This window comes from Balaenoptera ricei, chromosome 12 (genome assembly GCF_028023285.1).
Source record: "Balaenoptera ricei isolate mBalRic1 chromosome 12, mBalRic1.hap2, whole genome shotgun sequence".
NCBI classification, from domain to species: Eukaryota; Metazoa; Chordata; class Mammalia; order Artiodactyla; family Balaenopteridae; genus Balaenoptera; species Balaenoptera ricei.
The window spans coordinates 49306547-49331319 of NC_082650.1; the positions used below are offsets into that span (position 1 = coordinate 49306547).

The 24773-nt window shown below is 36.7% G+C and overlaps 1 protein-coding gene across 2 annotated transcripts in view; it reads left to right on the forward strand.

Annotated features, from left to right (window-relative positions):
• REV3L (REV3 like, DNA directed polymerase zeta catalytic subunit) overlaps nt 1-24773 on the forward strand; it is a 191305-nt gene that overhangs the window by 160097 nt on the left and 6435 nt on the right. For both annotated transcript variants that reach the window (XM_059941399.1, XM_059941400.1), the window contains exons 26-30: nt 9998-10107; nt 16251-16365; nt 20452-20589; nt 22397-22587; nt 23275-23521. In XM_059941399.1, coding sequence (XP_059797382.1) covers nt 9998-10107; nt 16251-16365; nt 20452-20589; nt 22397-22587; nt 23275-23521 — 801 coding nt within the window. The remainder of the gene's footprint in view (nt 1-9997; nt 10108-16250; nt 16366-20451; nt 20590-22396; nt 22588-23274; nt 23522-24773) is intronic.

A 24773-nucleotide genomic window follows, 5' to 3' on the forward strand; every position in this document is an offset into this window, starting at 1 on the left:
CATATTTGCAGTAGTTCAATAAGAGAAAAGCATTGGAAGAATCAAGTTCCCACAGAGCTCACAGTAGGCAAAGTAAACTCCAAAAACCTGTGCAAGGGACTTACGGTTTCATGTCCAACATGTAAGAAACTGAAAGTCTCTACTCTGTCCTCACACCAAGTAAGCTGAACAGACAGAAAAATCAACAACTCTTCTTAGATCTGTCAGAGAGGTGAAGTCACAGGGTAAACTGCTGCCCCCAAAATTGAAGAAGTGTATACAGAGAGTCACAACTTACCAGAGCAGAAATCAAGAGCACAAATCTCTGTGAGAACCAGTGCCATGGTAGGGAAAACCGAACTATAACTGATGAATCGCTGGAGGCTCAGGGTGGACAAATCTGAGCGATAAAAACTCCAAAGGACCCAGTCATCAGGGTCCCCACACTTTTACGAATTTTACCTCTAGGAGCTCAGCCAGGTTCTAACAGTGAATATGAGAAAAATTCCCTTGTGCTTCTGGCACAGAGAGAGGAAAAGAACCATTTTGAAATACACCAGAGCATTCTGTTTTTAACAAAGTCTGCCCTCAGGAGAAACTATTTAACCAGAGCTTAACCTGCTGGAGTTTTATCAGAGCCTAACTGACCTGGAGAAAGGGAAATACCCAACTCCAACTGCTCTAGCCTTCTACATGGAAGAAAAATACTGCAGCCCACTCTAGTCCCACCAAAGTGTCCCACCAGAGTGGGGTGAAAAACTGAAAATCACACGTGAAGTGTACAGTCCAGAGGCACAGGTTCACTGAAAGACTGAGACCTACTCGTAGGACTAAGGAGCCCTTCCCCTCCCCCGACACCTTACCACCACATTACTAAAGGCCTATTTATAGCAGTTCCTTTTACCCAATACATCATGTCTGGCTATCAAAAAAAATTGCAAGACTTACTAAAAGCCAAAAAACACAGTTTGAAGAGACAGAGAAAGCATCCGAACCAGACTCAGATAAGGCAGGGATGTTGGAATTAGACTGCAAATCTAAAACTATGATTAGGATGCTAAGAGCTCCCTCCAATAGCTAAAGTAGACAGCATGCAAGAACAGATGGGCAATGTAAGCAGAGAGGTGGAAATTCTAAGAAAGAACCAAAAAGAAGTGCTGGAAATCAAAAATCCTGTAACAGAAATGAAGAATGCCTCTGACTACTACACTGAACATGGCTGAGAAAAGAATCTCGGAGCTTGAGGAAATCTTAGCAGAAACTGCTAAAACTGAAAAAGAGAAAAAAAGACTGAAAAAAAGAGATATCCTAAAACTGTGGGACAGCTACAGAAGGTGTAACATACATGTAATAGGAATTCCAGAAGGAGAAGAGAGAAAGGAACAGAAGAAATACTGAAACAATAATGACTGAGAATTTCCCCAAATTAATGTCAGACACCAAACCACAGATCCAGGAAGTTCAGAGAACACCAAACAGAATAAATGCCCCAAAAACTAAACCTAGGGACATCATTTTCATACTGCAGAAAATCAACACTAAATTAAAAATCCTGAAAGAAGCCAGAGGGAAAAAACACCTTGCTTATAGAGAAGCAAAGATAAGAATTATATCCAACTTTTCCTCAGAAACCGTGCAAGCAAGAAGAAAATGGAGTAAACTATTTAAAGTGTTAAGAGATAAAACCCTTCAATTAGAAATCTCTACCCTACAAAATTATCATTCAAAAGTGAAGGAGAAATTAAGATTTTTCTCAGACAAGTAAAAATTGAGGGAATCTGTTGGCAGTAGACCTGCCTTGCAAGAAATGCTAGAAAAAACTCTTCAGTGAGAAGGAAAATGGTAATAGGTCAGAAACCTAGATCAATACAAAAGAATGGAAGAGCATCAGAGAAGGAATAAGTAAAGGTAAAATAAACACTTTTATTTTTCTTATTCTTAATCTAACAATTAACAATTTATTCAAAATAATAATAGCAACAATGTATTTGATTATGTATGTTTATATACATGTATGTGTAAGTAAAATGAATAACAAATGGTACAAGGAATGGGAGGAAGGAATTAGGATTATTTTATTATAAAGTACCCACACTACCTGTGAAGTGGTATAGTGGTTTTGAAAGTGGTATATTTTAAGTAAATATAAATATTGCAAAATGTGGGGCAACCACTATAAAAAGTTTAAAAAAAAAATACAACTAATGTGTAAGAAGGAGAGAAAACGGAATCATATAAAATAGTCAAAACCACAAAAGGCAGTAAAAGAGAGGAAAATAAAAATAGGAACAAAAACAAAGGCAACACATAGAAAATAAAATCAGGAAGGACACGGTTGAACAACATAATCAACCGGATATAATGGACATTTATAGACTACTTCATCCAACAACAGCTGAATACGTATTCTCAAGCTCACATGGAACATGCACCAAGGATAGACCACATTCTGGGCCATAAAGCACTTTTAACAACTTTAAAAGAATAAATCATACAATGTCTGCTTTCAGATCACAATGGAATTAAACTAGAAATCAATAACAGAAAGATAGCTGGAAAATCCCCCAAATACTTAGAGATTAATTTAAGCAGCATATTTCTAAGTAACGCATGGGTCAAAGAAAAAAAATCTCAAGAGAAATTTTTAAATATTTTGAACTAAATGAAAATGAAAACACAGCTTATCACAATTTGTGGAAGTCAGCAAAAACTGTTAGGAAATTTATAGATTGAATGAATATATTAGTGGGAAAAAGACCTAAAAGCAATCATCAACTAAGCTTTTACCTTAGGAAACCAGAAAAAGAACAAATTAAATCCAAAGCAAGCAGAAGAAAAGAAATAATAAAAACTACAGCAGAAATCAGTGAAATTGATTTTCTCAATTGATGTCATGTTTTCAGAACCCCAAAGCTAGTCTTTTGAAAAGATCAATAAAATCAGTAAACCTCTAGCCAGCATAACTAAGAAAAAAAAAAAAGAGTACACAAATTGCAAATATCAGAAACAAAAGAGGGGACATCACTTCAGTTTCCATGGACATTAAAAGGATAATAAAAGAATATTATGCACACAAATTTGATAACCTAGATAGAGTGAACCAATTACTTGAAAGACATAATCTGCCAAAACTTGTACAAGAAGAAATAGGCAATCTGAGTAGGCCTATATCTATTAAAGAAATTGAATCATTAATTAATAGCCTTCTAAAACAGAAAGCACTACACCCAGATGGGTTCACTGCTAAATTCTACCAAACATTTATGGACGAATTATACCATCTCTCTACAGTCTCTTTCAGAAGATGCAAGCAGAAGGAGTACTTTCTAACTCATTCTAATTACCCTAATACCAAAACCAGACAAAGACATTGTAAGAAAACTACAGATCAATATCTCTCACGAACATAGATGTAAAAATCCTCAATGAATATTAGCAAATCAAATCCAAAAATGTCTAAAAACAGTTGTACACCACAACCAAGTGAGATTTATTCCAAGTATGCAAGGTTGGTTCAACATTGAAAAATCAGCTGAGAGCCATCACATCACATTCAGGTTAAGTAAGAAAAATCACATGATCATGTTAACATGCAGAAAAGGCACTTAACAAAACCCAATACCCATTCATGATACAAACTCACAGGAGACTAGGAATAGAGGAGAACTTTGTCAGTTTGATGGAGAATATCCACCAAAAAACCTGCAGCTCATATTATACTTAACCATGAGAAACTTGAAGCTTTCTCACTAAGGTCAAGAACAAGACAAGGATGTCCCAACTCATCACTGTTTTTCACCATCATACTAGAAGTCCTAGCTAATGCAATAAAACAGGCAAAAGGAAATAAAAGGTATGCAGATTGGGAGACTTCCCTGGCGGTCCAGTGGTTAAGACTCCACACTTCCAATGTAGGGGGTGCAGGTTCGATCCTTGGTCGGGGCACTATGATCCCACATGCCGTGCCATGCGGCCAATACAATAAAAAATAAACCTTTCAAAAAAAAAAAAAAGGTATGCACATTGGAAAGGAAGGTAAAACTGTCTTTGGTTCCAGATGACATAATCCTCTATGTAGAAAATCCCCAAAAAATGACACACAAAAAAACCCTCCTGGAACTAATAAGCGATCATGTAGCAGGGTTTCAGGATACAAGGTTAATACACAGTGTATACCAGCAATGAACAAGTGGAATTCGAAATTAAAAACACAATACCATTTGTATTAGCACCCCCCAAAATGAAATACTTTGGTGTAAACCTAACAAAATATGTACCAGACCTATATGAGGAAAATCCCAAAACCCTGATGAAAGAAATCAAAGAACTAAATAAATGGAAAGATATTCCACGTTCATGGTTAAGAAGACTCAGTATTGTCAAGATGTTAGTTCATCCCAAATTGACGTAGAGATTCAATGCAATCACAGTCAAAATCCCAGCAAGTTATTTTCTTGATATTGACAGACTGATTCTAAAGTTTACATGAAGGGGAATTCCCTGGTGGCCTAGTGGTTAGGATTTTGGGCTTTCACTGCCATAGCCTGGGTTCAATCCCTGGTTGGGGAACTGAGATCCCACAAGCCACTCGGCCAAAAAAAAAAAGTTTACATGAAGAGGTAAAAGACTCAGAATAGCCAACATAGCATTAAAGAAGAATAAAGTCAGAGGACTGACTTACTATAAAGCTACAGTAGTCAAGGCAGTGTAGTATTGGCAAAAGAATAGACAAGTAGATCAATGGAACAGAATAGACATTCCAAAAATAGACCCACATAAATATAGTCAACTGATCTTTAACAGAGGAGCAAAGGCAATACAGTAGAGCAAAGACAGTGTTTTCAACAAATGGCTCTGGAATAACTGGACATCCACATGCAAAAAAAAATGAATCTAGATACTAACCTTACACCCTTCACAAAAATTAACTCAAATTGTATCACAGACCTAAATATATAATGCAAAACTATAAAACTCCTAGAATAACATGAAAAAAATCTAGATAACCTTGGATTTGGTGATGTAACACCTTGGCTTTTTAGATGTAACACCACCAAAGGCATGATCCGTGAAAGAAAGAATGATGAGCTGGACTTAATTAAAATTTTCTGCTCTACAAAAGGCACTGTCAAAAGAACAAAAAGAGGGCTTCCCTGGTGGCGCAGTGGTTAAGAATCCACCTGCCCATGCAGGGGACACGGGTTCGAGCCCTGGTCCGGGAAGATCCCACATGCCGTGGAGCAGCTAAGCCCATGTACCACAACTACTGAGCCTGAGCTCTAGAGCCCACGAGCCACAACTACTGAGCCCGTGCACCTACAGCCTGTGCTCCACAACAAGAGAAGCCACTGCAATGAGAAGCCCACACACTGAAACGAAGAGTAGGCTCTGTTCGCTGCAACTAACGAAAGCCCAGCAATCACTCTCCTTGTTATTTACCCAAAGGAGTTGAAAATGTATGTTCACACAAAAACCTGCACACAGATTATCATTATAGCAGCTTTATTCATAATTGCCAACATTTGGAAGCAACCAAGATGTCCTTCCATAAGTGAATGGGTAAGTAAACTGTGGTACATTCAGATAGTAGACTAGTATCGAGCACTAAAAAGAAATGAGCTGTCAAGCCACGAAAGACATGGAGGAAGCCTAAATGCATATTACTAAATGAAAGAAGCCCATCTGAAAAGGCTGCATACTGTGTGATTCCAACTATATGACATTCTAGAAAAGTCAAAACTATGGAAACAATAAAAAGATCAGTCATTGTTAGAGTAGAGGGGAGGGGGAAAGATGAACAGTCAGAACACAGAGGATTTTTAGGGCATTGAAACTACGGTTGACTCTTGAACAACACAGGTTTGAAATGCCTGGGTCCATTTATATTTGGCTCTTTTTCAATAAATACTGTATTATAAGATGTTTATATCTAGTTTCAAGTTTGTATATTTTTAGGTAATATTAAAAAATACTTTGTCAGTCCTAGGGATTCATATTATTACTCACATTAGAAAAACACTCATCTAAATGACCTGATAGAAAAAGTGGAAATTATTTTCTTAATAATGTAGAACCAGAATAGCAAATCTTTTCTTAGGCCATTTCCACATTCCACTAATATTTTTCCTACCTCTCAATTTAAAATTTGTTTATTAATGTATTTTGTAGCAAAATAATACAGAAATTAACATTTCTTTTTAAACTATATAAATATTCGGGGGGGTGGGATAAATTAGGACTTTGGGATTAACTTATACACACTACTATATGTAAAATAGGTAAACTACAAAGATCTACTGTATACAACAGGGAACTATATTCAATATCTCGTAATAACCAATAATGGAAAAGACTGAAAAAGAATATAGATATATAATTGAATCACTTTGCTGTATACTTGAAATTAATACGACATTGTAAATTAACTGTACTTCAATTTAAAATATATATATATGAATGTGTATATATTGTGTGTGTGTGTGTGTGTGTGTGTATATATATATATATATATATATATATATATATCCTAACCTTAGAATAAGTAGAATTTGGGGGTTTTGATCTGGCAGTAGACGTTGAGGAGTGGAGTTCTGCCAGGAAGTACGCTACTACCTAACAAGTTGAAAACTGACTGCCAAGCAACATCTGCCTCCTTGACCCTGGACTTTTCAGATATTCTGAGGTTAATGACTGCAAGCTTGCATTTGGCCCTTCTTTACATGCCAGCATCACAATTTAATAATGTTAACTTATTTATGAAGTCATTAGTGGATAAAGCTGTCAACATCACAGAAAGGGTCTCTCATGAACATGTCAAAAGTTAGCTCCAGTGGAGTCAACATGGAAGCTATTGTCTTTAAAGGCAAATAGACTACTTACTATGGCCGTGTGCTTTCCTTCAATGAACACACAATCAAATATATTTGACAGGGGTTCCCTGTTGGCGCAGTGGTTGAGAATCTGCCTGCCAATGCAGGGGACACGGGTTCAAGCCCTGGTCTGGGAAGATCCCACATGCCGCGGAGCAACTAGGCCCGTGAGCCACAACTACTGAGCCTGCACGTCTGGAGCTCGTGCTCCGCAACAAGAGAGGCCGCGATAAGTGAGAGGCCCGTGCACCGCGATGAAGAGTGGCCCCCGCTTGCCGCAACTAGAGAAAGCCCTTGCACAGAAACGAAGACCCAACACAGCCAAAACTAAATAAATAAAAATAAATAAATAAAAATAAAGGAATTCCTTTAAAAAAAAAATTTGACAGTACCACCAAGATCACATAAAATATGCTAGATCTAGACTATCAAAGAGAAAGACAAGACTTTGTAAGCAAGAATTCCTATAAGAATGCAGAGAATGAGTAATGTAGCTAATAGTTGTAGGTTAATGTTTCTGCCTCAGCTCAGCACTGTCACTGATGTGTTTATTTCATAAATTAAAAATTTTATGTCTTCACATTTTTCTCCTAAACTATTTACTATTCGTGATAAAGCTGTATATACACATACATGTATATCTGACAACTTTTTCAACTGGCTGTTCATTGTCTCTTTTTCTTTTTTTGTGAGATATAATTGACATAACACATTATATTAGTTTCAAGTATACAACATAATGATTCAATATTTGTATATATTGCAAAATGATCAATATCATTTAGACCACAATAAGTCCAGTTAACATCCCTCACCACACATAGTTACAATTTTTTTCTTGTGATGAGAGCTTTTAAAATCTACTCTCTGAGCAACTTTAAAATATACAATATTATTATTAACTATAGTCACCATGCTGTACCTTACATCTCTAAGACTTATTATTGTATAACTGGAAGTTGGTACCCTTGACCACCTTCACCCATTTCTGCCCCCACCCCACCCCACCACCTCCTGCTTCTGGCAACCACCAGTCTCTTCTCTGTATCTATGAGTTCAGTGGGGTTTGGGGTTTTTTTTTGTTTTAGATTCCACGTATAAGTGAGATCATAAAGTATTTGTCTTTCTCTGTCTTATTTCACTAAGCATAATACCCTCAGCGTCCATCCATGTTGTTGCAAACGGCAAGGTTACCTTCTTTTGTATGGCTAAATAATATTTCATTGTATATAAACCCTATTTTCTTTATCCACTCATCCATCAGTGGACACTTAGCTTGTTTCCATGTCTTGGCTATTATAAATAATGCTGCAGTGAACACGGGGATACAAATTATCTTTTCCAGTTAGTGTTTTTGTTTCCTTCAGATAAATACCCAGAAGTGGAATTGCTGGATCATATGTTGTTCTACTTTTAATTTTTTGAGGAACCTCCATACTGTTCTCCATAGTGGCTGCACCAATTTACATTCCCACCAACAGTGCAGGAGAGTTCCCTTCTCTCCACATCCTCACCAACATTGTTTTCAGAGAATTTTTACTTTAAGTATTTTTCTTATTATGACTTTTCAGGATCCCAACCATTGCCTAAATTGTGAAATCAATTAATTTCCTCTTTTTAAATCCAGTCTCTTGGCCCTGTAATGTTTTTCAAATTAGGAACTATGACACAGTCGCAGAATCAGTTTTAATGTAATTGCCACTCCTTTCTTCTCTCCCACTGCTCCCCCCCCTCCCCCGTGCCCCTCCCTCTCATGCCTCTAAGTCCTTCACACTGCGTGGACTTCAGGGCCAGCTGCAGAAGAGTTCTGATTCTTCCAGATACAGCTTAAATGGGTCAGACTAGACGGCAGGAGGCAGACATTTAGGACCAGTATATGTGTGTATTTGTATGTGTGTATCTCAAAAGCATACTGGACTCTAACACTATGGCTCACCCATTTAGCTATTTGCTGCCACGTATTTTTATCTTGTGTGAAAGTGGCAAAAGATGACAGATTGAATGTTTTATTCAAACTTGAATTTCAATTAGGTGACATGATTTTTTTTTAATGTATTAGGCTATAGTTCATATTCTCAAGGTTTTCTAATGCACTAAAGGTCTCAACAGGATTCATGATCTTAATTTAAAACCTAAATTAAGTTTCTGCTATCAGTTTTTTATTTATTCCTTTGTTCATACACTTAATATTTCCTGTGTAACAACTTTAAACAGGCTTTTAAAATAAATGTTATTCAATCCTGCATTTAGTTCAGATAATTCAGACTTTACAGTAAAAGGGGAAAGATCATTATAAATACTGTTTGCGTCTTAACACAAAAGAAAATGTGCATAATTCTTATTTTAAAACTTTAAAAAGTAATGTTCCATTTATGCTGAATGGCAGTTTCCCCAACCCTTAGCTTTAATGAGTTTGATAAATGAAGCAGCAGTGCTATACTAGTCTCCTTAAGTTCTTTAACTATGAAATATAATTAGCCTGCTTCTCATATTTGTCAAGATCCACCATCTTCTTGTTTTGTCAACTCATGCCATGATCATTGTTAAAACTCACCAATCACCAGTGAAAGAACTTAGACATATATCTGCCTACTTGATTTAAATTGAACCCTTGTAATATATTTTCTATCATATAATTATGCATTTTTCCTTGTATCAATATTTAGTATCATCTAAAAAATATGTATAACCAATCACTGAGATATAGGTTCAGCATAAGCTTTACTGATACTGAAAGAAATTATAACACTCCAACAGAAAAATTTTGAAAGACCCACATGCACATACATAGTGTAATTTCCTGCCTAGTTGGTTATAAAGGCATTTTAGAAAGTCCTTGAGTAAATAAGGCTTATTCTTCTAGGATCAAATGTAGCTATGTGTATAGTGCAGTCCATTGTACTCACTGATACACTCACAGGCAAGTCTGTATATTGATTGGTTTCTTTTAAATTATTCATTCATCTCATTTTCTTCTTGAGTACTTGTAGACAGAATGATGGCACTGGTGACTTTTTTTTTAATGTTCTTTTCTCCTTGTTTCATTTTTAGAAATATTTAATAATTAAAGTTAAGTATTATATATTAAAGTCTATTGTCTTATACTAAACTACATTAAGAAATTATTTTCAATGTGTTTGTACCAACAGGTTGGTGATAGTATTGTTCACAAAGCCAGAGAAACCTTGGAACGAGCTATTAAACTGGTGAATGATACCAAGAAGTGGGGTGCTAGGGTTGTATACGGTGATACTGACAGGTAATGAACTTTCTGTTTTGTAGTTGTCTTTTTGCATCTCCTCAGATACTCATTTCAGTGTTTGAAATGGCTTAAGGGTAATCCTTCCTAAAAATAGAGTTCTACCTAAGTTCTTTTCAGTCCCTATGATCTTGTGATTGGAGTTAACACAGGTCCTGATTTACCAGATATGATCTTAAGAGACAGAAAATGTATATGACCTGAGCCACAGAGTGCGAAAATTCCCAAGGCATCCCTCCAGGTAGCCAAGTAGATAGGGATCTGTAAAAACTGTATACACAGCAGTCTAATCTGTTTAAAGAAACAGCTTTTGATGTGAAGAATCCCTCAGATAGCTGCAGCTCTCTGAATTTAAATATATATCTTAAAATAATCAAACTGTTTTTGAAAGACAGTTGCCAAAGATGTGAGTGGTTAACTTTTCACTGGGCCCCAAAACCTGTTGACCTTCTTCTATAAACAGTGCAGATTCTAGATACATTTTCCATTTGATTCCAGAGGCTCACAGACTTCATGAAGCCATCATCCTGAAGCCCATTCTATCCAAAGGATAGAATTGCCTTTGAATCCTGAATAACCTCAGCCTGCTTGCTTGCTTTGATATTTTTCAGGGCCCAGTTATTTATGTAACATCTTATTTATAAGACTTATTAAAATTTTTCTAGAATATAGGTATTATGCAAATTTCTTAGAGTCTGAAATTTTTTTCACATTGAAGGCTTAGAGTCACAGTGTGATCATTCTAAGAGCACTTGCCTCAGGAGCTCTGATCACTTTACAGTGCAGTGGAGCAAGCAGAGATAATGCTTCTAATCACTGAAAATAGCTTCTAGGTAATCTTTAAACAGCATTTAATCTTCTCCGGTTTTTTAATGCACATACAATCAGCATAATCATATTAATGCTGAATGAGACCTTTCCTCCTATAGCAGCTTCATTATCAGCAGGTGGGGATAGTTCCAAGTTATCCAGGCCCCAGTTATCCATAGTCTCTACTGTTCCCCGTCAAAAGCCACTCCTCACTTTGACTTTGGGTATTTCACTGCTCTGTAAAACCACTTCTGCTGAATAGTCTAGCCAAATAAAAATTACTGGAACATAGTTTTTCACCTTGTTAGCAGAGCTCCTCACAAAATACTTAGGGAAGAGGAGAAAGTTAAACTTTAAATTGTTGAGTTTAATTCAGGGTTTAAACACGTCAGTAGTTGACAACACGCACCCAGAAGCAGAAGTTGGCATGATTCTGACTGTAAGATTTTTAGGAATTCAAACAAACCAAAAAACACAGACTTAGAATGTCAGAGCTGGAAGAGGACTTTTAGGTCAGGAGTTTTCATGACCTAAAAGGGTTGGGAGAAAACCCTAGGAGGCACATTCTCAGATGCTACTTAAGAGCAGATTCCCCTGGAATAAGAAATTTGTCTAAGATTGCCCAACTAGTTAGCAGTGGAGCCATAAATTGGTATCTCTCTACATAAGACATCACAGGTTTTTATTATTCTAATCAAAAAAGTGTAGGGACTTCCCTGGCAGTCCAGTGGTTAAGACTCTGCACTCCCAATGCAGGGGGCACAGGTTTGATCCCTGGTTGGGGAGCTAAGATCCCATGTGCCATCAGCACAGGGTAGATAGATAGATAGGAAGGAAGGAAGGAAGGAAAGAAGGAAGGGAGAGAGAGAGAGGGAGAGAAGGAGAGAGGGAGGGAGAGAGAGAGAGAGAAAAGAAGGAAAAGAAAGAAAGAAATTGTATTTGCAGATGTGCAGTATCTTTTTTTTTTTTTTTTTTGGCCGCACTTCCCCACTTGTGGGATTTTAGTTCCCCGGCCAGGGATCAAACCCGGACCCTGGGCGGTGAGAGCACCGAGTCCTAACCACTGGACTGCCAGGGAATTCCCTGCAGTATCATTAGAGCTTTTGATTACCATTCACCATCTGATTCATTCAACAAATGTTTACTGAAATACACTGTATGAGGGCAGTTCACTCTAGGGCATGCATTCTCAATGGTAATAATACTGCCCAGCAGTGTACAAGTTGGTCCTCGAGGAGCAAAGAACTACAGTGGGTTTTGGCCCCACAGAGCTCAACCCTACCCAACAACATTTTAATCCTTAGTAATTATTTTCTCTTGTTAAATTTACTTTTAACTTTTTTGGGCGGAGGACAATAATGATAACATACTGAGAAGCACTGCTCTAGGGATAATAAATGTATCCTTGGTGGAGGGAAAGAGTTCTTAACCAAGAGTGAGATCTGGCTTCTCTTTCTAGCTGTGCTCCTAGCTGATTGCATGGCCATCAAAAAGTCGCTTAGCCTCCCTGAGGCTATCGTCAGAATGAAGGAAATCTGATACATGATGAAGAATGACCATTGCCTCCCTCCAGTTTCAGGACTGCTGACTTTATGAATCTTGGAGTCTAGCTAAGGGAGATTGGTTAACAAAGCATCAAAATTACTCTGTTAGAAGGGTGTTTCTCTCTCTAGAGCAGTTATGCATTATTGTCCATTTAGACAGTATAAATGTAAACACCCTGAATTTCTTTATATTGTAGTGGTCCAAACAATTATTCTATATAATAGTGGTTATCAATAATATTTATCCCACCCTAGTGGGATAGACCTACTTCCATCAGTTATTGAAGCTCTCTGTAGTAGTGATTCTCAGGCAGGGTAGGGAAGGACGTTTGACAACACACATACTGCCGAGGCAGCAGAAGGGTGGTGGGGAACTAGAACAGAAATCTCTTTGGAAGTTCATCTGAGTATAATTGAGAAAAGCCTCCTAGGTGATTCTAATATCCCCACTTAACTCCCCACCCCATGTGAAATGAAAATCACTGCTTTAAATGTGAACTTGGATCTATCAACCCAAAGATAAACATTATTTAACTACATTAAAAGCACCAGTAACAGACAAATAGAAACTTTTTTTTTTTTTTTTTTTTTTTTGGCTGTGCCACACAGCTTGCAGGATCTTAGTTCCCCGACCAGTGAAAGTATGGAGTCCTAACCAACTGGACCATGAGGGAATTCCCTAGAAACTTATTTTAAAACTGTCTTTCTCTTCGTAGGCTGGTCACCTACATTCTGTTAAGTGACCCAAAACTTCCATTAATCCTGGTCAGCTCTCTTGAAGCTTAGCTCCAACTAAAACTAGCCAAAACAGCACAGATGAACTCAAGTAAAACCCCTAACACTACTAGGTAAAATCTCAAATATATACCCTATAATAACTTTTAAGATGTAAAGTATGTGTACCTTTAATTTTTTATCAACTTTATCAAGGTATAATTTTTAACAAAAAAGTGCATAGTTCAGTATACAAAATGTATAGACCCATGTAATCAGCTGCCACCCCAGTCAAGATATAGAATATTTCTATCACTGTAGAAAGTTCTGCCACGCTCCTTTGCAGTCAGTCCCTCACTTTCATCCCCTACCCCCAGGCAACCACTTACCTGATGTCTATTACCATAGCTTAGTTTCTCTGTTCTAGAGCTTTATAGAAATGTGTGTAGAAACACTTCAATTCATTATTGCATCTGAACATTTTAAGCATAATCTTTTTTTTTTTTTAAGTTTGGCATATACATCTAAAGTTAAACATACCCTTAGCATGACTCAACAATCCTACTCCTTGATATTTACCTAAGAGAAATGAAAACTTAGGTCTACACAAAGACTTGATGCACCTCTTCACTGCAGTTTTATTCTTGATAGTCCAAAACTGCATACAGTCCAAATGTTCATCAACAGATGAATGGATGAACAAATGTAGCATATCCATACAATGGAATACTATTCAGCAATAAAAAGGAACCAGTTACTGCTACTTTAGCAACATGGGTGTATCTCAAAAATATGCTGAGTGAAAGAAGCCAGACTTGAGTATGTACTGTATATTATATAAAATTCTTGAAAAACAAAACTAATCTATAGTAATTGAAAGCTGGTCATGTGTTGCTGGGAGTGGAGAATTATTGCAAAGGAGTACAAGGGAACTTTATGGGGTCATGAAAATGTCCCTATATCTTGATTCCGGTGGTAGTTACACAAATATATTAATTTTCTAGGGCTGTCACAGATTTGGTAGCTTAAGCACAGAAATTTATTTTCTCACAGTTCTGGAGGTTTGAAGTCCAAGATCAAGGTGTTAGCCAGTAGCTGCGGTTTCTCCTGAAGCCTCTCTCCTTGGCCTGCAGGTAGCCACCTCCTCACTTTGTCCTCACATGATCTTTCCTCTGTTCATGTGCATTCTTGGTGTTTCTTTGTGTAATTTCCTCTTATAAAAACACCAGATTAGGCTCACCCTAACCACCTAAATTAGAGTGCCATTTTAACTTAATCATCTCTTTAAAGGCCCTATCTCCAAATACAGTCACATTTACAATGGGGGTTAAGGTTTCAACGTATGAATTTAAGGGGCACAGTTCAGCCCCCAGCAAGCCTATACGTTTGTCAGCATTCATGGAACTGTACACTTAGAATGAGAATGTATTCATTTTATTATATGCAAATTATATCTCAATGAAGTTGATTTTTAAAATAATCTTTCAAAAGGAAATGTTGTAATAATCTGTTTTTTTTTTTAAAGGCTATACTGGTATAATGAGCATCAGATGGGCCTAGAAAGAAAATATTATAAAAAGCTTTAGGTGGTTCAGAATATAGCCTAGCTTAAAAGTATAATTAGCTATCTAAGGCCTATTTGTTGTACCTTATGTTAAAATTAATTCAGATTGATAAATTTTTATTTTCAAGGCCTTAAGTAATATTAAATAAATACTCCTTAAGCTTTTCAGATCAAACTCTAACACAAGTACTATCTACAATATTGGCAGAGAAAGAGCTTTTCAAAAAAAACCATCCAAATGAGATTGAAAGTCCAATATAAAAGCATTTAAGAAATAATAAGATTGGTTTATGTGGCTCCAAGAATCTTAAAGTCCATGTTTCAAGAAAGTATTCATTTCTACTATTTAATGTCTTTCCACTAAAGTTATAAATGAAGATCAGCTTTATAATCTCTCTTCCTTAAGTATATTTATTTGCCATTACTTCTCTTGGTCTCAGATTGTGGTATATACTGAAATGTAAAGTGCTATTACAGAGTTAGCTGGATTATATTAGGAAAAAAATGCCCAATACTTTTATCAGTTATTTTTTAGCATTTTTCATATTAGAATTTTTTTAATCCATATTAGAAATCCTTCCCTCTTGACCTGCGTATACTGATGGTGGGATTGTATGTCAGAAATATCTTTCTGGACTTCAGTTTCACATTATCTTTCAAAAAATATTTTTAGTATATACCACTTATCTAGAAATTCCTCTTCTAGGAATTTATTCTAAGGACATAGCTTGCCAAGTTATTATTATATATTAAATATTAGAAAAAAAATTTAATGACTTAGATTTCCAGTGGTAGGGGTTTGGTTAAATTATACTACATCCATACATTGAAATACAGTACAACTGTTAAAATAATGTAAAAGAACTAAGTCACATGGGAAAATGTTCACAATATACCATTAAATGAAAGGAGAAAGTTATCAAGCTGTGTGATCTGTGATCCCAAATGAGAAAAGATTTACAGATGTACACAAAAGGCTTCTAGTGTCTTTTTTCTGAATGGTGAGATTATAAATGGCTGTTTTCTTTGTGCCTTTTTGTGTTTTCTAACTGTTCTTCTATGAACATATTTTTACAAAATATACATGTGTTCTTTTCTAAGTTGGGTGGTTCTGGAAGGAAATTCCCTCCCATATCACAAGTAAATTTTCCATTTCTTTATAGTCATCATCTTTTATTTTGTGACTGACGTAATTGTGTGTCATGGAAAACTGTAAATGTATAGGAATGACCCAGGACCTTCTTGGCAGCTGTGATAGCTGTTCTGTGTGTAGCTAAACTAGAAACATTAGATGTCTTGAAGATCTGTAACAAGATATACTGTGAGCACACAGGAAAGTGTGACAAAACAAGAAAACTCAGGTAGGGAGCAACTTAATAAGGAAGAATAAGGGGGAAAAAAAAAGGTTTTCCTTGGTTTTAGAGTATTATCCAGGAAAGTTACTATTGATGAGATTTTTTTTTTGTTACAATGCCTTTCTCATTACCCTACTTTATTTTTAATCCTCTTAGTATGTTTGTGCTACTGAAAGGAGCCACTAAGGAGCAGTCTTTTAAGATTGGTCAGGAAATTGCTGAAGCTGTAACTGCTACCAATCCTAAACCAGTGAAACTGAAGTTTGAAAAGGTAAGAGAAATGTAATACTACTAACCACATATAAAATTCACATACCTTCTGTAGATTTCTGACTTTTTCAATACATTTTCAGATTTTGTAATGGTATATGGGTCTGTGAAAGTGTTAAATTTAGAGTATTTTTCCCTTATTTTTGTATAATTTTCTCAATTTTTTTTGTAATGTCTTATATAAAGAAATGAAAAGACTATTCCAGTTAACTATTGCTGTGTAACCCCAAACTTAATGGTGTAAAACAAGCACCATTTTATTGAGCTTACAGATTTTTATGGGTCAGGAATTCATGAAGGGTGCAGCTGGGATGGCATGTCTCTGCTCCACAATGTCTAGGTCCTTAGCTGACAGCCAAGGACTGAAATCACCTGAAGCTTGCTCACTCTCATGTCTGGGGGTTGATGCTGGCTGCCATTTGGGACACGAGGTGGGGCTGTGAGCGGGAACATCTACACTTGGCCTTTCCCTGGGGCTACTTGTTCTTCCTCACAGCATGATAGCTGAGTTCTAGGAATGAACATCCCAAAGAGAACCAGATGAAAGCTCTTTTGCTTTTTATGACCTAGTCTCAAAATCATATAGCATCATAGCCTGTCTAGATTTGAGAGGGAACACAGGTCCCCTTCTCTTAATGGGAAGAATGTCAGAGTCACATTGTGAGAAGGCTATGTGGGATGGAAGATATTATTTCTTTGGAGAATGCAGTCTGCCACAGGACCTTCGACTGTTTCCACTTTACTTTGGATATGAAATATGCATTTAGTTCTTTCTATATAAAAGACACTGAGCTAGGAGAGGTGTGGAATGCAAAGAAGCATGAGACACAGTCCTGCTCTCTAAGAGCCAATAATCTAAAAGGAAAGATTAGAAATGTATGTAAATGATCTTTCATTGTAAACTTAGGAAGCAGTCTCTCTAAGCACTGTAAGAGTACAAAGAAAAGGAGGTATTGTGTCCTCCTAGGCTGGATGGGGAGACTCCATGTAGGAGGTATACATTGCATTCTGTCTCAGAAAATGGTTAGAATTTCAATAGGCAGCCACGGTGCTGCAGTCATTCTGCACAGAAGAAAATGGTATATAGAAGGATATGGAGTTGGAAACGCACAACATGGGAATACAGAGTAGCAGGAGGGAAGTCTGGAAAAATGAAGTTAAGACCAGATTATAGAGTGTCTTGAATGCCAAGCTAAAGTGTTTAAACTTTATTCAGGAAAGTTTATCAAACAAAAGCATGACAGAGCTTTTTGGGGAAGACTGGCCTCGCAGTGGTGCGGAGATGGATTGGAAAGAGGAGAATCTCAAGACAGGATGCCTCTTGCAACCTGTATATCCTGATGTAGTGAGATAAACTAGCGAAAATAAACAATTCAAGAGAAAATGGAAAGAAGGATAGGCAGGAGTTAAAAGTGGTTGATTTAGGAGAGCAGGTGTGGAAAAGATAAAAGAGGGAGAAGAGAATCAAAGATGACTCCCAAATGTTTATCATGCACCTACTCTGAAGCAAGAATTGTGCTAGAAGAGATTCAGAGAGGACTTGGATACGGTATCTGCCCTGAAGAGTGAGCATTCTAATTGCAGGGAGAGAGGGAAGAAAAATTAGAAGACAGAGCGATGATGAGTGCTATTCTAGAAGTATGTGTGTGATGCTGTGCACACTCAACCTATCTGGCAAAGTGAAGAGCATGGTGTCCTTAGAAAATAACACCAGACGTGAAAATTTCCCTGAGATAGATCACAGGCCTAAACATAAAAGCAAAAACTGCAAAACTTCTCAAAGAAAACAGACATTTGTTAAGAATTGTGATGCATATGTTCATGAATATCAGTCTGTAGTTTTTTTGTTTTTTTTTTCTTGTATTGTCTTTTTCTGGTTTGGGGACAGGAAAAAAAAAAATCTGACCTCAGAAAATGAGTTGGAAGTGTTTCCTGTTCTACTTTCTGAAAGAAAAAGTGTGTAAAATTGGTACAATTTTTTCTTAAATGATTGGTAAAATTCATCAGTGAAGCAGTCTAGTCCTGACATTTTATGGGGGGGAAGGGATTTTCAATTACAAATTAAATATCTTTAATATATATTATTCAGGTTTTCTTCTCATGTCAGTTTTAAAACTTGTGATTGTCAAGGAGTTTGTCCATTTCTCCTAAGTTGTCAAATTTATTGGCATGAACTATTTATACTTCCTTATTGTGATTTTGATATCTGTAAAATCTTTAGTAACATCCCTCCTTTCACTTTTGATAATTTGTTTTTCCATTTTTTCCCCCCTGGATCATTCTAGCTAGTGGTTTATCCATTTATAGAACTTTCTGAAGAACCGTATCATTAATTTCCACTCTTTATTATCCCCTTCCTTACACTTACTTTGGGTTTAGTTTGCTTCTCTTTTCCTGTCTTCTTAATTTAGAAACTTGAATCATTGATTTTAAACAAAAAATTTTAATATAAGCGTTTAACGATAACAAATTTCTCTCAAAACACTACTTTAGCTTCAAATTTTGATATCTTGTGCTTTTATTATTATTCGTTTACTTCAGTGATAATGACCTGTAGGTTATTTAGAAGTGTGTTAAGTTCCAAATTTTTAAGGATATTCCAGACATCTTTTTGTTATTAATTTTAATTCCATTGTGGTCAAAGAACATAGTCTATATAATTTCAATGCTTTTAAGCTTGTTAAAGTTCATTGTTTGGTCTAGCATATGGTCTCTTAGTGAATGTTCCCATGTGACCTTGAAAATCCCTGTGTATTCTGGTTATTGGGTGGAATGTTCTATAATGTCACTTAGGTTAACTGATAGTGTTGTTGAAGCCAACAACAATCTTACTCATTTTCTGTCAATTTCTAGAAGAGAGGTGCTAAAGTCTCCAAGTATAATCATAGATTTGCCTGTTTCCTCCTTTTAGTTCTGCCAGTTTCTATTTCATGCATTTTGAAGTTTTCTTATTAGGTGCATATACATTTATGGTTATGTATCTTCTTGACAAATTGATACTTTTATCTTTGATAATATTCCTTGTCTGGATATCTACTTTTTCTGATATTAATATAGCCACAACAGCTTTGTTTTGGTTAGTATTAACAAGTGTATCTTTTTTCTAACCTTTCTATGTCCTTATACTTAAAGTGGATTTCTAGTAGAAAGCATATTGTTGTATCTTTTTGATGGGATCTAATCTGATCATTTCTGCCTTTTACAAGTTACATTTTTTACACCAATTTTTACACTTTATACACCATTTTTACACTTTTTACACCACTTACGTTTAGTGTGATTACTGATACAGCTTTGGGGCAGAGGAAAGGACCAATTTGGTAACATAAAAAGGGGTGGGGACACACACCCATTCATCCAGGAATTCCAATTCAAGGTGTTTATCCTGTGGATTTATCCATGCAAGGTTGTTCACTGGAACACTATTTGTAACTCCAGAAGATTGGAAACATCCTAAATAACCCATAGTAGGTAACTGGTTACAAAAATTATTATATCCTCATAAAGTGGACTGCTATGTAGCTACAAAACAAAATGAGCTTTCTGTGCAGGATGGAATGCTCTCCAAGATAGATAAGTTATTAAATGAAATAAGCAAAGTGCAGAGTGATGTGGAAGGTAAGCTACTCTTATGTATATAAGTACATGTACTTAGATAGAATATTTCTGGAAGAATATACAGGAAATCAATCACCGGATGCCTCTGTGGAGGGGAAGGTAGACTTTTCATTGTATATTCTCTTATAACTTTTTAATTTGTACCATATGTAGGTGTTACTTAAAGTCATCTTTTAAATTGTTTAAAAAGATATGATTGATGACTTTGAGAGAGCAGTATCAGCTGAGGAAGGAGCAAAATTGATAGTGCAAGTAAAGGAGTGAGTGAGGAAGTAGAACAACTCGCTTTGTGTGCTTTTACCTGCAAGTGTTGTCTCATTTTGTATCATGAATTCGTTGGGCCCTAAGCCACATTTAGAATTTTTTATAATTGACATCTGGTTAAAGAGAGAAAAAGGCATATAAAAATAAGATATTCATGGTTGGGAAAAAATGGTTATTGATAGACATTTTATTAATTTCATCACAGGTATATTTGCCCTGTGTCTTACAAACAAAAAAGAGGTATGTGGGTTACATGTATGAAACACTGGATCAAAAGGACCCAGTATTTGATGCAAAAGGAATAGAAACAGTCAGAAGAGATTCCTGCCCTGCTGTTTCTAAGGTAAGTTTTATCTATCTTGTTGTCATCTTTAAGAAATAAGTGTCTAGGAGTTCCCTGCTGGCACAGTGGTTAAGAATCCACCTGCCAACGCAGGGGACACGATTCAATCCGTGGTCCGGGAAGATCCCACATGCCGCAGAGCAACTTAAGCCCGTGCGCCACAACTACTGAGCCTGCGTTCTAGAGCCTGAGAGCCACAACTACTGAGCCCACATGCTGCAACTACTGAAGCCCATGTGCCCTAGAGCCCATGCGCCACAACTACTGAGCCTGCACGCTCTAGGACCCTGCGTGCCGCAACTCCCAAACCCGCATGCTGCAACTGCTGAAGCCCGCACACCTAGAGCCCGTGCTCTGCAGCAAGAGAAGCCACCGCAATGAGAAGCCTGCACACAACAAAGAGCAGCCCCCGTTCGCCGCAACTAGAGAAAAGCACACGTGCAGCAACGAAGACCCCACGCAGCCAAAAAAATAATAATTTTAAAAAAGAAATAAGTGGCTAAAGAATCCAGTACAAATCCTTAAGCACATATCTAGGTGGAGGAACTATATAGCCTATATGACTATGTATAACTATAAGAGGAACTGTATGATTTTTTGAGAATTTCATTTCTAATGAAAACAACTTATTTAAGTCCTTAGTTTCTGATATCTCCCACACCTTACCTTTTATCACAATTGCTAAAAACCAACACTTGAACTTGATAAAAATTTCCTGCCTAATCACCTAGAGATGTTATCATATGGCAACACCCAAAAGCTATGGAGCAGGATAAAGAAGAGAAACTGAACAGAGAAATTTCATAAGTAATATAATCCATCCTAGATTAACTGAAATTCTGTTTACTTGGGTTACCAAATACAAGTTAGGGAGATTTCTGAACAATGGTAATATAAATTACCTAAATTTCTCAACCATAGTATCTTGTATTTATTTTTTCTTTATTCAGGCCCAGATTCCTTCTATAACAAACCAAAAATAAATGGTATAAATGGAATAGCACTCTATACGCTGAGTTTTACGAGAGCATTAAAAGCGTAATAGATTGACTGATAGCAGCCTATTATGTCATATATAATATTATGTAAATTTGAGATATTTTTTAATACTAGTTTCTGGAAAAGATATCCAGTGCATTCTTCCTCTGAGGGAAGAACGGTGCTTTGGCTAAGTTAGCAACTTCTTGTGTAAATATGTATGGATTCCAGTACTCAGAATAAGATACAGAGCTTTCACCTGGAACTAATTTAAATTCATTCCACTGTATAAATCTACTGCATGTCAGTCATTTTCTAGTAGAAATACTCCAGCACAGAAAATTCTATCACAGTTAGTATATATTTACTGACACTATAAAAAGGCAAAAAGACTGACTTTATTTCACTGCTTGGTGATGTTTAAACTTCTCCCTGTCCACCTGAATCCAGCCCTTTCTGTAATAGGGTAAATAAAAAATAATACATGAAATGATGTCTGGCTTTTTGTGCCTGGAGTGCTCTTGGCTATTTAGGACAACTTAAATGTTTCATGTGGCTCATCACACACAGCAAATGTTTCATCTGCATGTCATTCCGATATGATTTTCCTCAAACTACATAATATTCTATTTTTAGAAATCACAAGTTAAATAAAGTCTCCAAAATATTTTCCAGTTTCAATAATTTTTATTATCCAGTCATTGTAAATAGCAGATTGTTCAGACAGATCAGCAAGTTTCAGTAATTACGTAATTGAAAGTATAACAGTAATGATGAAATATATTGGGGGATATTTTATCCTTATGAGCATATCCATTTTTTTTTAAAGATACTTGAGCGTTCTCTGAAGCTGCTATTTGAAACAAGAGATATAAGTTTAATTAAACAGTATGTTCAACGACAATGTATGAAGCTTCTGGAAGGAAAGGCCAGCATACAAGATTTTATCTTTGCAAAGGAATACAGAGGAAGTGCCTCTTACAAACCTGGCGCGTGTGTGCCAGCCCTGGAACTTACAAGGTAATGATGCGCACAACAGCACAACCCCCAATACCTAGTAAGTGTTGTCCTGGGATTCGGAATGGTTTGGAGTAGATGAAAAGACACCCAGTCCGCAGGCACAGATACACAATTGTCTATTCCCCTGCCCACGTGAAGTCTCGCTAAAGTGAGTGGGTGACCCCCATACGTTGCAAGTTCTAAAGAAGAAGAAAGAGCTCCTCTTCTGGCCTTCCCTGCAGAAACTAAATTCAGTGAAATTGTAATCTGTTACAGAGCTAGAATTGATTGTTTTTCCCATATCAGAATCACTAGGTAGTCCTTAATTTTGATCTACGAAAGCACTGAAATGGTATCATTCTAGAATCAGATCATCTCTCTAATCAGCTAAATTTTATCTTCCATTATTAGATTTACAATAGTTAATTCTTACTCTTAGGGGATAGAAAACAATTTAAGGTAGCTGATATCTGCCAACTCATATCGTTCTCCATGTAACAGTAATTTACAACGTAAGTTTTATTAAACTCTTACAGCATATCCACTTGGTGCCAACTAAGTGAAGTGTATATAGTTGTCAAAAAAGTTATTGAAGGTTCCCCTTGTCGATTTCTCATGGTTTCATTATTGTTTAATTCTCATTTAATTTTCTGGAAAGATGCCTTCCATGACAGTCTTTGAGTGACTGTTTTATCTGGATTTAAATAGGAAAATGCTTACTTACGATCGGCGCTCTGAGCCTCGAGTTGGGGAACGAGTGCCATATGTCATCATTTATGGGACCCCCGGAGTACCACTCATCCAGCTGGTAAGGCGCCCAGTGGAAGTCCTGCAGGACCCGACTCTGAGACTGAATGCCACTTACTATATCACCAAGCAAATCCTTCCACCCCTGGCAAGAATCTTCTCACTTATTGGTATTGATGTCTTCAACTGGTATCATGAATTACCAAGGGTAAGCCTACTAAATAGTACCTGTGCTATGACTCTAGAGAGAGAATTCACTTAAAATTTTCAGTAGAACTAAAGATTTTATTTACATGCTATCAGAGCAAAGCAAATGCTTTATTATCCTATGCCAACAAAGGTGCTACATTTTTCTGGTTTGGTTTTCTACAAACACCTTCCCAGCTTCTGTCAGATTGGCCAAATTATAGAAGATTAAAATAAATCCAACAACTACTTCAATGGTAAACATGTAACTATAAAATAACTCAAAGCAGCTAATAAAAATTAAACAAAGGAGAGCAGAAAATCCCTTCAAAATGGGTGTTTAAGAAATGTATAGGATGTTGGGGCTTCCCTGGTGGTGCAGTGGTTGAGAATCTGCCTGCCAATGCAGGGGACACGGGTTCGAGCCCTGGTCTGGGAAGATCCCACATGCCGCGGAGCAACTAGGCCCGTGAGCCACAACTACTGAGCCTGCGCGTCTGGAGCCTGTGCTCTGCAACAAGAGAGGCCGCGATAGTGAGAGGCCCGCGCACTGCGATGAAGAGTGGCCCCCACTTGCCGCAACTAGAGAAAGCCCTCGCACAGAAACAAAGACCCAACACAGCCAAAAATAAATAAATAATTTAAAAAAAAAAAAAAAGAAAGAAATGTATAGTATATAGTAGCTAGACATAGTCCTGCAGAAACCAGACTAAGGAAATAATGTTAAAATAGCATTTTACTAAAGTAAAACATGCAATGTGGAATCTTACCAAAGGGAGTTTTGCTTGTACTCTTTTTTTCTTAGTTTACCCATTAGAAGCCTGAAGGAACGATTTGTGGTTCTGTAATAATCTGGGATACATTACTCTAGGAGAGTAGCAGTTGTTATCTGATGTTTAGAATTAGATCTGCTGTCATTTGCTCAGACTATGAAAGGCTGAGCGTATTCAGGAAAACTGATAAAAGTTGATACTTAAATTATTTTTACTTTCTCAGTAAGCACTTAGGGCCTCACGGAAAAGAATAAGCTGGGAAGCTGAGGTTGAAGCTGTGCTTCAGAGAATCTGTGCTGGCCAACATCTGTAATGCTGTGTCCTGGCTCTACGCCACAAAGCTATTACTATTTTTCATTTCATCACCAGCAAGAATGTTAAAACAATGGCATTTATAAAAGGCTGACCTAATAACTTTTATGCAGAGTGACTTATAAGACAGCAAGGGAGTACACCAAGGGTACGATTGTAAGATGATAATGTTATTTCAGTGTGAAAAAC